The sequence below is a fragment of the Ascidia mentula genome, chromosome 5, assembly GCF_947561715.1.
Source record: "Ascidia mentula chromosome 5, kaAscMent1.1, whole genome shotgun sequence".
NCBI lineage: Eukaryota > Metazoa > Chordata > Ascidiacea > Phlebobranchia > Ascidiidae > Ascidia > Ascidia mentula.
In genome coordinates this window covers 21,945,897-21,960,619 of record NC_138570.1, presented here as the reverse complement: position 1 = coordinate 21,960,619, position 14,723 = coordinate 21,945,897, and the positions used below count along the sequence as shown (strand labels likewise).

General features: G+C 37.1%; 2 protein-coding genes across 4 annotated transcripts; both read right to left on the bottom strand.

Moving 5' to 3' along the window:
• Positions 1-5,135: 5,135 nt before the first annotated feature.
• On the bottom strand, positions 5,136-7,715 carry LOC145903756 (procathepsin L-like). 2 transcript variants are annotated; one of them, XM_082991892.1, is made up of 6 exons: positions 7,626-7,715; positions 6,335-6,492; positions 5,966-6,142; positions 5,716-5,887; positions 5,512-5,653; positions 5,136-5,358 (listed from the first exon to the last, which is right to left on the bottom strand). In XM_082991892.1, the coding sequence occupies exons 1-6, from the start codon at positions 7,684-7,686 to the stop codon at positions 5,241-5,243; spliced, it is 828 nt and encodes a 275-aa protein (XP_082848018.1). In that variant the 5' UTR covers positions 7,687-7,715; the 3' UTR covers positions 5,136-5,240. The 2 variants fall into 2 exon arrangements, with proteins under 2 accessions (XP_082848018.1, XP_082848017.1); XM_082991891.1 differs by lacking the exon at positions 7,626-7,715 and adding an exon at positions 6,580-6,672.
• A 1,909-nt stretch (positions 7,716-9,624) lies between these two features.
• On the bottom strand, positions 9,625-13,554 carry LOC145903722 (procathepsin L-like). Of its 2 annotated transcripts, none has more exons than XM_082991849.1 (9): positions 13,467-13,554; positions 11,861-11,933; positions 11,656-11,795; positions 11,247-11,510; positions 11,014-11,190; positions 10,492-10,663; positions 10,289-10,430; positions 9,793-9,961; positions 9,625-9,737 (listed from the first exon to the last, which is right to left on the bottom strand). In XM_082991849.1, the coding sequence occupies exons 2-8, from the start codon at positions 11,913-11,915 to the stop codon at positions 9,811-9,813; spliced, it is 1,101 nt and encodes a 366-aa protein (XP_082847975.1). In that variant the 5' UTR covers positions 11,916-11,933; positions 13,467-13,554; the 3' UTR covers positions 9,625-9,737; positions 9,793-9,810. The 2 variants fall into 2 exon arrangements, with proteins under 2 accessions (XP_082847975.1, XP_082847976.1); XM_082991850.1 differs by having other exon boundaries at positions 11,247-11,465.
• Positions 13,555-14,723: the final 1,169 nt, after the last annotated feature.

Below are 14,723 nucleotides of genomic sequence, written 5' to 3'. Positions count from 1 at the left end.
ATGACCCAACATGATAACATTACGAATACAGACGCAGGTATTTTTGTGTGGTTGAGTCGACCTGACTAATAATTAAGCCTGCGCTTACTCATTGCAAAGCGTGTATCGACTCTGTATCCCACGTGTGATGTCGGTAGTTTTATTCTTTCGTCATATCAAGAATAGCATGACCCGTTCAGTTCCCACGTGTTGTTGTTTGTTACAATATATAAGGTTGTGTAATACAAACTCGAATGATAGGGATTCCGTGTTTGGGAATTTTTAGGTTGCCTGTATATGTTGTGACCAAATACGTCACAACCACATATATTGTAGCGTCACAACCACATATATTGCAACGTCACAACCACATATATTGAAACGTCACAACCACATATATTTCAACGTCACAACCACATATATTTCAACGTCACAACCACATATATTGAAACGTCACAACCACATATATTTCAACGTCACAACCACATATATTGCAACGTCACAACCACATATATTGCAACGTCACAACCACATATATTGCAATGTCACAACCACATATATTGAAACGTCACAACCTCATATATTGTAACGTAACAACCATATATATTTCAACGTCACAACCACATATATTGCAACGCCACAACCACATATAATGCAACGTCACAACCACCTATATTGCAACGTCACAACCACATATATTGCAACGTCACAACCACATATATTGAAACGTCACAACCTCATATATTGTAACGTAACAACCACATATATTGAAACGTCACAACCACATATATTGAAACGTCACAACCTCATATATTATAACGTCACAACCTCATATATTTTGTAACGTCACAACCACATATATTTCAACGTCACAACCACATATATTGAAACGTCACAACCTCATATAATGCAACGTCACAACCTCATATATTATAACGTCACAACCTCATATATTGTAACAAACAACAACACGTGGGAACTGAACGGGTCATGCTATCCTTGATATGACGAAAGAATAAAATATATGTGGTTGTGACGTTGCATTATATGTGGTTGTGACGTTGAAATATATGTGGTTGTGACGTTGAAATATATGTGGTTGTGATGTTGCAATATATGTGGTTGTGACGTTGCAATATATGTGGTTGTGACGTTGCAATATATGTGGTTGTGACGTATTTGGTCACAACATACAGGCAGCCTAAAAATTCCCAAACACGGAATCCCTATCATTCGAGTTTGTATTACACAACCTTATATATTGTAACAAACAACAACACGTGGGAACTGAACGGGTCATGCTATTCTTGATATGACGAAAGAATAAAACTACCGACATCACACGTGGGATACAGAGTCGCCACCCTGTATCACTGCATCACAATTTTCTAAGATATTATAATCTGGAAATCAGCCCGATCTACACACGAAAGTTCCAAGAAACAAGCGATCTGCTTTTTCAGAACTCCGTCCTTTTTTGAGGATTTGTGTGATTTTCGTAAAGGTGGTTGATCTAAAATCGACCAGTGCAGTGCGCATGTAACCAATAGTCTGTATGTAATAAACAAATAAGAAAGCTTGGTGGGTACACTAAGAAGACTGATCAAGTACACAACAGACACGTATTTTAGAAGAAAGCACATTTGTATTTTCTGGACACTGCTTGTGACAATTGCCAGAAATCTTTGAATTAAGCACGATGGTAGTAACCCTGTAATATTTGCATGTTTCCAATGATTCTATTGGGATTGAAACTCATAATTCAGCCTAGCATGTCACCGTCCTTTGTCAAGCTTAGTCAATCACACCTCCGTATATATTGTGTGTCGTCACTACCGGTCGGAGTTGTTACATAACACTTGCGTCACACTATAGCGCCGCCACGCGACGTATAAAAAAGCACCTATTGTATCTTCCAGGGTATTTGCCTCTACCTCAGTCCAACTACACATTAAGTTAATGGGCGGAATTACTATTTGTGTTTGTTTATTTATAAAAGGGTCTGACTCTGTTCAACTGTTACCCATTTTTCAAAGGCATATCCGTTAACCATCGATTAAACTAATGTTTTTATAACAGCTTTATTGCATACATTCACTTTCCAGCTCTCACACGTGTAATTAAGATCTGATATATTTCAATTTAATCTCGAGCGTCGAGAACGAAGATCTCTTTCAACACCAAAGCCACAAGATTGTATTTTTCTGTATATAAATGTATTGAGCAGTGTAATTAACAATATGCAGGTACTTTGTCGGTAGAAAATCGATGATAATACATAAAAGACCAAACATATAGAAATTGTAGCAAGTTGTCACCATTTATTGAGGATCAGGGTGGAAGCTTGGCATAATTGCTCTTGTTTCCTACTGGGAAATATCAACATGAAATATCTTCATATTTCTACTTGGAAAAGTTTACCTGACAATAGTCACGATCTTATATATGTTTTACTCCCACCGGATACATCGCACAACCGGCAATATTACAATTGTTTTCTCGGTCTTTAGCGATTTTCTTGTAACCAGAATTCGGATCTTTTTTGTCTCCGGATTCGTCGCCCCAACTAAAGATGAATAAAGTTTGATGAAAGGATATAACTTGGCGATGAACTTTAGACATGGGTACGCCCAGGCATTGGCAACAGATATTTGACCCTATAGGTCCATGAGACAAGATTATTTGACAGGTTATGGTTTAAATTGTTTAGAATTCTAATTGAATCACGTTTTATTTGCTTGCTATGTTCGAAAACAGGTACACATAACCGACAGACATAGTTTTAACAGGGCACGATCGCCTTAATGTGAAAGACTTTACTTTCCGATTACAACTAGTACATTAGGTTTACTGCCATCGTAGGCAGCACTTGGTCATGAGGTCAAACCACACCGGGAGCTTGATTTTTTATTTTTTATTTTTTTAACTTGTTTATTTATTATTAAAAATGTTGCTACCTGTTCTTGATAATCCAGTACTTGTCTTCACCAGGTGGTTTGCTCAGATCTCTTCCAAAACCAACAACCAACACTGCATGATGAAACGGGTTTTTATGCAATGGATCATAACTATTTTCCCAATCAGGGTCATAAAGTATCTCTGTAAAATCAGACGCAACTTTCATGAATTTCCAGTCATACATATAGGTAAAGTAGCGCACCTTCGTAGTCAGTATGGTTGTTAAATTTCTCACAACTTGAAGCAGTCAATCCCACAGCAACCGGACCAATGTTTGCTACAACATGCTCAAGTTCTTGTTCATCTCCTGCTGTGATTTCCTTCCATCCTTGCATCCCAACTACTCTTCTTATGCTAAATCTACAAGCTTCTTTCTGGTCAAACAAACGTTTAAAATTACGAACTGCTTTATTTTGTTACGATTGTTTCCAACCTTCCTCATAACTGATAGGTTTTGTTATTTATTCAAGGGAAAAAGGTTTTGAAAGGTTTTCTGTATCCAGTAGAGACAGAAGAGAAAGTATCTTACATGGAAAGATTTCACCAACATTTTGCCATAGTAATATTTTTTTACCGCTAATGTTAGGCAGACCTACTTTTATATTTTTTCAAACATTTAGTGTTTCCTTCGAATGTCCGAATACTGTAAATATTTTAAAGTAAACTTCTAACCGTTCCAGTATACGGGTATTCGTCCCTTAGAGCAATCGATTTGCTTCTAATGTAATTAAACGCCCATTCCAAGCGACCAACTTTTCCACCCTTCTCGTTTCAGTCAACTAATTGTTGTTCAGAAAGTTTGAACAATTCTCCGTTGTTTATTTTGTAATAGGATTCAACGGCTGCCACCTACATATTTAAATCACAGTAGATATACCAGTTAAGCTTTTAACGCGAACATTTACTGCACTGAATATCCAGCAAGCGGGCAGGAATCTTTGGTCTTGCACGGATGTTACACAACCGTGTCCCCGCCAGTCAACGTTTTCAGGGTTGGGTTCCTGACAAATGGGTAGTTGAGGATCGGGATCAGGTTCTGGGGTAGGTGTTAATGGTGCGCAAGAATCACATAAAATTTCTGCGTTCCTTGTGTTAATCATATTGGCTATGTCGCAGTTACAGCAGTATACTAAATACTTACGGCGCCATATTTGAATGTGCTTGTTGTACAAAAACAAGAAAAACTATTGCATTATCTTGTATAAGTTAAAGTTTCTGCTGCAAGCTTTGTAGACAATAATTATTGGTGTTAAGTGGTTTGTAAAACCGTTTTGCAGATTATGTAGTGATGAAATTGTTTCGGTAATTAGCCTGTAAACAATCACCAAGAAGTGAACATAATTATGACAAATGGAACTACGCTCATCCTATGCAAAAAACCTCCATACCATTACTATTATCTTTTAGTGCGGATCCTGTGGGTTGAACTAAAAGTCATGCAATTGTTATTCGTGACCAGCGTAAGAGTCCAGGATCTATTTTTGAAGCGCATAACAAACACCTAAAAGGTGCCGCGAAACTGAAATCTGTGGATGTCGCTGAAAGACATGGCTACATCAAAGGAATAATAAAGGACATTATTCAGTTATTTCTTGATATTCCTTAGGAGTGTTTAAAATCGGATGTTTACTTTGCGTTTGCCAGCATGATTTGGTTCCAATATACTTTAAGTGAATTTGTAGTCTTATTTTGCCTTGGTTTGTCCACAGTATAGTGTGCAAATGGTGTGGTGTTGTACCCAACGCACGAATGAGTGTGCTTTTCGAAAACAAAATTTTCCAATTCGAACCATATCCGTAAATTACGGAAAGTTGCTCGAGTACCACCCAAAATGCCGTCGCGTACCACTAGTGGAACGGGTTCCACCGGTCGGTAAACACTACTTTCTAATTTTGCTTTTAAATTTTGTCTTGAAAAAGGACGTTGTTCTTTCAGAAAATTGGTGATCCCATCTTCGATGTAATTTACCTCCATTCCAAACTACCAATATACCACAGATATATTGCAGTTTTCAGATTTTATTTTGGTGTATTTACACTTGGGTAACTTAGAGGCCATTTTAACTTTGCCTTTGCCAATTTTGAAATAAAAGCATTTTTAATCTTCTAGTTATACAACACGTACATACATGATATACATGAATCATGCAGGCAACAGAGGGTTGTGTTAATAGTTAATGCACGAAATATTGACCGAAAAGTACTTTTGGTGGAAAACGAAGAAATAATTTTAACAAACAGAAACTGGTCGGTGAACAATCTTGTTGCATCTATTTGCTCATCCCTGAAAATTCTTCCGGTTTCTTATACCACGGGATACAAGGCACACCCAGCAATGTTGCAATTATTTGCTCTGTTTTTGGCGATTTTCATGTAACCGGAGTTCTGGTCGTTTTCGTCGTTTTCGTCGTCGATTCCCCAACTGTGAAGGAATACAAAAAGTTGAAGAACAATAAAAATTACATTTAAACTATGTCAATGCATTTCTCACTGTCGCAGAAATGCAGTTTTAATGTTTAAAGCGCATAAAGCCAATTCAAATATCCTACAAATAGTGCATAGGAAATATGTATACCTGTTCTTTATAATCCAGTACTCGTCTTCGCCACGTGGTTTGCTCGGATCTTTTCCATAACCAACGACCAACACTGCATGACGTAATGCATGTTGGTTTTGAGGATTAAATCCCTTCTCCCATTTCGGATCGTAAAAAATATCTGTAAGACGAATGTTTTTAATCTAAAAAATTGATTCGGTGGTTTGCCTTGCACTGACATACCTTGAGAATCTGTGTGACGACAAAACATGTACGTACTGGAAATAACTAAACTCACAGCAACTGGACCAACTTTAGCCACAATTTCCTCCAACTCCTGTTCGTCACCAGGGGTAATTTTCTTCCAATCTTCTACACGGGCCGCTGGTTCTAAGTCATTTTTCCAAACTCCTTTCTGTACAAACGTTGTTCAAATTCATTTTTGCGGTAAGATTTTAACAACTGAGTGAATGATCAACAGTATTTGACCGACCATTCCAGTATAAGGGTACAGATCAGCTCGAGTAATGCCATTTTCCTTGATATAATCAAACGCCCACTCCAACCTGCCTGGTCTGTCACCTTTTTCCAGGCCATCGACTAATTGTTGTTCGGAAAGTTTAACCAATTTCCCGTTCTTGATTTTATGATGTGATTCAACGGCTGCTACCTGTGTAAACACAAAGATTTTGTCAAACAAAAGCACCAGTGAAATTATATCAAGAATATATGTAATGCGCATACAAAGAGTTACCGTTTTGTCAAGGCAAATTGTTCAAGCACTTCCACTGCCTGATACTTATTTACTTGCGTTTCCGTATTTATTTAAAACTTTGTCTGTTTGATGATTCGAAATACTTACTGCAGCAAATATCCAGGCACATGGCAATTGCATCTGATTCTTTACAGATGTTACACAACCAGAATCACGCCAGTCAAAATAGGAATTCTCCTGTGGCTTCAAAGGACGTGCATCTCGTGCAGTTTCTGTCTCATCGAATGTAGCTTGAGTTTTGTTTACTGAAAATATACATCTTAACATCTTAACATGTTTGGTTTCCTAAATTCGCCATATGCAATAAACTTGGTTAATCTAAAAGAGCTTACACAACAAATGTCTCCGATCGACAACCTCTTCCTTCATTAAATGCAAACCATCTTCCAATGGTGCCGCAACTTGCAACATAGTTTTGCTCAGTGTAAATCTAACAAGACGGTAAAGTAATGCTAGTGTTGCTGATGGATTGCGTTCTTTATGTGAATATATCCTTCCCACGCATTGGAGTTACAATTGTACATCACATGATGCCAACGACGAATTAACAAATACGATTTACATTCAATGCTACTACATGTTATAGAAATTTAAATATAACTTTTTTTTTTCTGAAGATATGCCAAAGAAATGATGTTAGCAAAAATACGGAAAAGTCTTTTATTTAACGCTGTTTGTGCCAAAACATAACAAAAACGTTGCCTGAGGATCAAAACCGTGAAGGGAATAAAGACACCCAGTTAAGAACGAATTTAAAACATAAAGAAGGTATGTACACTGTGCTGTAAATAGCATTCTCCTTAGACCAACATTGATGATATTATTCGTAGGCTAATCAACACACACGTCAGTTGCTGGCGAGATCCGATTAAGAGAGAGAGAGAGAGAGAGAGAGAGAGAGAGAGTTAAGCAGTTAACAACATGCACTGTTGATATTACTTATGATCGCACATTCCGAATAATCACATATAAAAGCCTGGTGGTAAATTGGCTGCACAATTAACCCACTGTTTCGTGGTTGTTGTTAGTAACAAGTAACTCAAAACGCAACTAATATAGCACAATTAAAAGCAGCTATATTCATATTAACTATGTATGCTTACTTATATTGCGTTTGTGTTTTTCTGTTGCTTTTTGTTACACTCAAGACACAGTGTTAAGCGTGTTGTTAGTTTAAACATTGAAGTTGCACTAAACAAATCAAAAACAACAAACAAACTGTATAATTAAATGGTGACTTTCCATATTTCACATACTTGGGTGCAAAATACTTGGAGGTGATTACTTTAAATAGGAAAGCCAAAGCTAATATGCTATTAACTGTTTAAGCAATCTATTCATTAGGCTTTGGTTTCTAAAATAAAACTCAAACGCTCACCAATGCGTTCACTCCGCTTTGCCCGTAGTTGATCGGCGTCAGAATCGACTTTCTTGGACATTGTTTAGTTTCAGTCCTGCAACTATTTCAGAACCTGCATGTAAAGGCGTGAACACAGTTTTGTAAAACTTTTAATGAATAAATCAAACTAAAAACATTGTTACACCAACAACGCGAAGAATCGTTTGTCGTTTCTGTCCTTTACTTGCTCGCCTATTCATTACAATTTGGTCGCTAAAACCAGCCATAAAACAGCAAGGTATTAAACATTAAAATAGAAAGCAACATTTCATGTTAAGTATCAAAAATCTAAAGCAGACAAAACATGCTTTTAAACACTAACCCGATCTGTGTTTGTACTTAACGTTTTGAAATATAAACTTACTATTCACCATCAGCAGCATTTGAATGTTCTTTCAACAAAACAATTCAATACCACCTGCATTCGTCATAGCATCCGCTGATATATGGAGAATTTACACGGAAGAGACTGATTACCCTATCTACGTAAAGCGTACGTTATCGGATATTGATGGATGAAACCTTGTGTGGAACCATTAGATGTTAACGTAGAAATGCAACAACACATTGCTGCTCTTATCAGTAAAGATCGTCGACGCCCTGCACCGCCGGTAAAAACGCGTGAGTTGTCACTCAACAAACTGCTCGTGATATTCACGACTCTCCCTGCCATTGAAGTTCTACAAAACTCACTACAATAATCGGTAGACAGGAAGTTTTGAGTCAAGATTATTATAAATTGGGTCAGATTTCTCCAGATAAATTGTTGGCTTTACTGATGTTGGTATACGTAAATCCTGTCCCAGCGTTTGCTATGGAGCGTGTACCACCCTTGCAGTGTATCGCTGCATCACTATTTGCTAAGATATTATAATCGGGAAATCAACCCCATCTATACATGAAAGTTCTAATAAACAAGCGATCTGCTTTTTTGAAATTCCGTCTCTTTTTGAGTATTTGTGTGCTTTTCGTAAAGGTGGTTGATGTAAAATCGACATGTGCAGCGCCATGTAACCATTAATCCGTATACAAAAACAAATAAGCACGCTTGGTGGGTACACTAAGAAAAATGACCAAGTACACAATAGACACGTGTTTTGGAAGAAAGCACATTTACATTTCCTGGACACTGCTTGTGACAATTACCACAAATCTTTAAAATCAGCACGGTAGTAGTAACCCTGTAATATTTGCATGTTTCCAATGATTCCATTTTGATTGAAACTCAGAATCCAGAATAGGGCGATGAAGCATGGTCAGATGACTCCTCGCCTAGCATTTCACCGTCCTTACCTCATACACAGTAAGCTTGATTAATCACACCTCCGTCTATATTTTGTGGCGTCACTACCGGTCTGAGTTGTTACATAACACTGGCTTCACATTATAGCGCCGCCACGCGACTTTTTGTGCGCGTTGTTTGCCACAACAACACCTATTGTATCTTCCAGAGTATTTGCCTCTATTTCAGTCCAACTACACAAAACAATCAGGTTAATAGGCGGAATTACTATTTATTGTGTAAGCTGCAGACAGATGGCCACTGTTTCGACCTAAAAGGTTGGCCGTTTGGTCAGCAAAGTCGTCTGAAAGTCACACCAGCTGCACTGATGAGACCTTTTAGGTCGAAACAGTGGCCATCTGTCTGCAGCTTATACACAATTCATATTATTGGCTCCACTTTGATTACTATTTATGTTTGTTTATTTAAAAAAGGGTTTGACTCTGTTCAACTGTAACCCATTTTTTTGGGCATATCCGTTAACCATCGATTTAACTGCTGTTTTTATTACAGCTTTATCGCATATAGCATTCACTTTCCAGCTCTCACACGTGTAATTAAGATCTGATATATTTCAATTTAATCTCGAGCGTCGAGAACGAAGTTTCAAATCTCCCTCAACACCAAAGCCACAAGATTGTATTTTTCTGTATATAAATGTATTGAGCAGTGTAATTAACAATATGCAGATATTTTGTCGGTAGAAAATCGATGATAATACATAAAAGACCAAATATTTAGGAATTGTAGCAAGTTGTCACCATTTATTGAGGATCAGGGTCGTAGCCTTGCATAATCGCTCATGTTTCCTATTGGGAAATATCAACATGAAATATCTTAATATTTCTACTCGGAAAAGTTTACCTGACAATAGTCACGATCTTATATATGGTTCACTCCCACTGGATACATCGCACAACCGGCGATATTACAATTGTTTTCTCGGTCTTTAGCGATTTTCTTGTAACCAGAATTCGGATCTTTTTTGTCTCCAGAATTCGGATCTTTTTTGTCTCCGGATTCGTCGCCCAAACTAAAGATGAATAAAGTTTGATGAAACGAAATAGTTTGGTGATGAACTTTAGACATGGGTACGCCCAGGCATTGGCAATTGTTTAGAATTCTAATTGAATCACGTTTTATTTGCTTGCTATGTTCGAAAACAGGTACACATAACCGAAATACATAATTTTAACAGGGCACGATCGCCTTAATGTGAAAGACTTTACTTTCCGATTACAACTAGCACATGTAGGTTTACTGCCATCGTAGCCAGCACCTGGTCATGAGGTCAAACCACACCGGGAGATTGATTTTTTATTTTTTTAAATTGTTTATTTATTATTAAAAATGTTGCTACCTGTTCTTGATAATCCAGTACTTGTCTTCGCCACGTGGTTTTCTCGGATCTCGTCCATAACCAACAACCAACACTGCATGACGTAATGCGTCTTCGTTCAATGGATTAAATCCCTTCACCCACTCAGGATCATAAAATATCTCTGTAAAAGCAAACGCAACTTTCATGAATGTCCAGTCATACATATAGGTAAAGTAGCGCACCTTCGTAGTCAGTGTGTTTTTTAAATTTCTCACAACTTGAGGCAGTCAATCCCACAGCAACCGGACCAATGTTTGCTACAACATGCTCAAGTTCTTGTTCGTTTCCTGCTGTGATTTTCCTCCATCCTTGCATCCCAATTACTCTTCTGATGCTAAATTTACAATCTTCTTTCTGGTCAATAAAAACGTTTAAAATTACGAACTGCTTTATTGTGTTACGATTGTGTCCAACCTTCCTCATAACTGATATGTTTTTTTATTTATTCAAGTGAAAAGGTTTTTTTAAAGGTTTTCTGTATCCAGTTGCGTTTTGTCTCAATATACTTTTTAAGTAACCATAGAAATCTCAAGCCAAAGACAAAAGAGAATGAATCTTAATTATAAAGATTTCACCAACATTTTTCCATAACAATATATTTTTTACAGCTAATGTTAAGTAGACCTACTTTAATTTTTTTCCAAATATTTAATGTTTCCTTCGAATGTCCGAATACTGTAAATATTTTAAAGCAAACTTCTAACCGTTCCAGTATACGGGTATTCGTCCCTCAGAGCAATCGATTTGCTTCTAATGTAATCAAACGCCCATTCCAGCTTTCCTGTTCCTCCACCCTTTTCGAGACAATCAACTAATTGTTGTTCAGAAAGTTTGACCAATTCTCCGTTGTTTATCTTGTGATGAGATTCAACGGCTGCTACCTGCATATTTAAATCACGGTAGTTATACCAGTTAGGCATTTGTTACGAACGCTTACTGCACTGCATATCCAGCTAGCGGGCAACTCAGTTCCTTGGTCTTGCACGGATGTTACACAAACCGGTCCCCGCCAGTCAACGTTTTCAGGGTTGGGTTCTTGCCAAATGGGTAGTTGAGGATCGGGGTCAGGTTCTGGGGTAGGTGTTATTGGTGCGTAAGAACCAAATAAAATTTCTTCGGGTATCAATCCGCTCATCCATGACAATTCTTCCGGTTTCTTGTTGAAATACCACAAGATACAAACACATTTTTTTCTCTTTTGCTACAAGTTGAAAAACTATGCAGTTGATTTGTAATGACCAGTAAATACAAAAGTATTCCCTCCATTCGACATTAAATATGCTAAGATATAATTAAAAATGTGTATTTACTGTATAATTTAAAACATAGGAAAAATTAGGACTTACATAATCGCTAAACTTGTCAAGAAATGGGCGTCTAATGCTATTATGAACATGAAAGTCATCCACTTGTTTCAAGTATATTTGAAAATTGCTTTGCCAGATCTGTTTCCGTTTCTTGAGTTCGCTTTTTGAATAAGTTTTCCCTGCAGGCGTCAAACAAAATTACATCAGCAGTTGTTTCATTGCAGATCCATAACAATGACCTTACCGAATTTTTTTGTCCAAGTTTCCCACCCTTCCTCTGCATGAATTTCCGCGTCCATTGTCAAGTTTCACTCAACCTTTAAACAAATAAAGTTGTAATGTATATACTTGCATATGGAATATATAACCTGCTGTTGCAATATGACGCAGATGTGTTTGTGAATGAAACATGTTTTCGCGTTTCTAGTCTCAATCATATAGGCTATGTCGCGGTTACAGCAGTAGGCCTATATACTAAATACTTATGGCGCCATATTTCAATGTGCTTGTTTTACAAAAACAAAGAAACCATTGCATTATCTTGTATCAGTTAAAGTTTCTGCTGCATGTGTTTAAGCTTTGTAAACAATAATTAAGTTGAGTGGTTTGTAGAACCGTTTTGCACATAATGTAGTGCTGAAATTGTTTCGGTATTTAGCCTCTAAACAATATCCAAGAAGTGAACATAATTACGACAAACGGAACTATGCTCATCCTATGCAAAAAAACCCATACTATAACTATTATCTTTAGTCACGCAATTGAACGAGTTATGCGTGCCAAGCGTAAGAGTCCAGGATCCATTTTCAAAGCGCATACCAAACACCGAAAAGGTACCGCGAAATTGAGGGAATAATGAGAGTTTGATTTCTATGAATCGCCTGTATAGTCTCTATGGCTGACAGAGACTCAGTAGCGGATTACTACAAAAAATGATAAAAAATCCTAAGTCGTCTGTCTGTTTCACGTTTTTACGACATATATATTTCGCCTGTCTGTGCAGGCATCATCGGTATCAAGGGAATATTGAAATACAATTTTCAGCTATTTCCTGATATTCCTTCAGAGTGTTTAAAATCAGACGTTTGCTTTGTGTTTGCCAGCAGGATTTGGTTACAAAATCGGATAATTCGGTTCATCATTGAGATTGAGAAAAGGCCCAATAATGAAAAAAATGAAATGCGTTATAATACCTGACTGAAAAATATTGAAATTTATACGGTAATTTTGAAACCATAATGTCTTCCACCTACATTTGAGGAGTGTCAATAGAGTCACGTCGGAGGAAGCTATGGTAACTGACTCACTTTATCAACGTTTATTTGCATTGACAAGATTTTATATTTTAAAATAAAGTAAAATATGTCGCAAACGGGGTCTTGCCCAAAGAACAACTCACTGGCAAACCCAAGAGAGAGAGAGAGAGAGAGAGAGAGAGAGAGAGAGAGAGAGAGAGAGAGGCTACACAATTACCCACTGTTTCGTGGTTGTTGTTAGTAACAAGTAACTCAAAACGCAACTAATATAACACAGTTATAAGCAGCTATATTCATATTAACCATGTGTGCTTACTTATATTGCGTTTGTGTTTTTCTGTTGCTTTTTGTTACACTCAAGACACAGTGTTAAGCGTGTTGTTAGTTTAACATTGAAGTTGCACTAAACAAATCAAAAACAACAAACAAACTGTATAATTAAATGGTGACTTTCCCAACATATTTCACACACTTGGGTGCAAAATACTTGGAGGTGATTACTTTAAATAGGAAAGCCAAAGCTAATATGCTATTAACTGTTTAAGCAATCTATTCATTAGGCTTTGGTTTCTAAAATAAAACTCAAACGCTCACCAAAGTGTTTACTCCGCTTTTTCCGCAGTTGAAAAGAATCAACTTTCTTGAGCACTGTTTAGTTTCAGTCCTGCAACTATTTCAGAACCTGAATGTAAAAGCGTGAACACAGTTGTGTAAAACTGTTATCGAATAAACCAAACTAAAAACATTGTTACACCAACAACGCGAAGAATCGTTTGTCGTTTCTGTCCTTTATTTGCTCGCCTATTTATTACAATTTGGTCGCTAAAACCAGCCATAAAACAGCAAGTATTAAACATTAAAATAGAAAGCAACATTTCATGTTAAGTATCAAAAATCTAAAGCAGACAAAACATGCTTTTAAACACTAACCCGATCTGTGTTTGTACTTAACGTTTTGAAATATAAACTTACTATTCACCATCAGCAGCATTTTAATATTCTCTCAACAAAACAATTCAATACCACCTGCATTCGTCATAGCATCCGCTGATATATGGAGAATTTACACGGAAGAGACTGATTACCCTATCTACGTAAAGCGTACGTTATCGGATATTGATGGATGAAACCTTGTGTGGAACCACTAGATGTTAACGTAGAAATGCAACAACACATTGCTGCTCTTATCAGTAAAGATCGTCGACGCCCTGCACCGCCGGTAAAAACGCGTGAGTTGTCACTCAACAAACTGCTCGTAATATTCACGACTCTCCCTGCCATTGAAGTTCTACAAAACTCACTACAATAAATCGGTAGACAGGAAATTTTGAGTCAAGATTATTATAAATTGGGTCAGATTTCTCCAGATAAATTGTTGGCTTTTCTGATGTTGGTATACTTAACTCCTGTCCCAGCATTTGCTATGGAGCGTGTACAATACCACCCTTGCAGTGTATCGCTGCATCACTATTTGCTAAGATATTATAATCGGGAAATCAACCCCATCTATACATGAAAGTTCTAATAAACAAGCGATCTGCTTTTTTGAAATTCCGTCTCTTTTTGAGTATTTGTGTGCTTTTCGTAAAGGTGGTTGATGTAAAATCGACATGTGCAGCGCCATGTAACCATTAATCCGTATACAATAAACAAAAAAGCACGCTTGGTGGGTACACTAAGAAAAATGACCAAGTACACAATAGACACGTGTTTTGGAAGAAAGCACATTTACATTTCCTGGACACTGCTTGTGACAATTACCACAAATCTTTAAAATCAGCACGGTAGTAGTAACCCTGTAATATTTGCATGTTTCCAATGATTCCATTTTGATTGAAACTCAGAATCCAG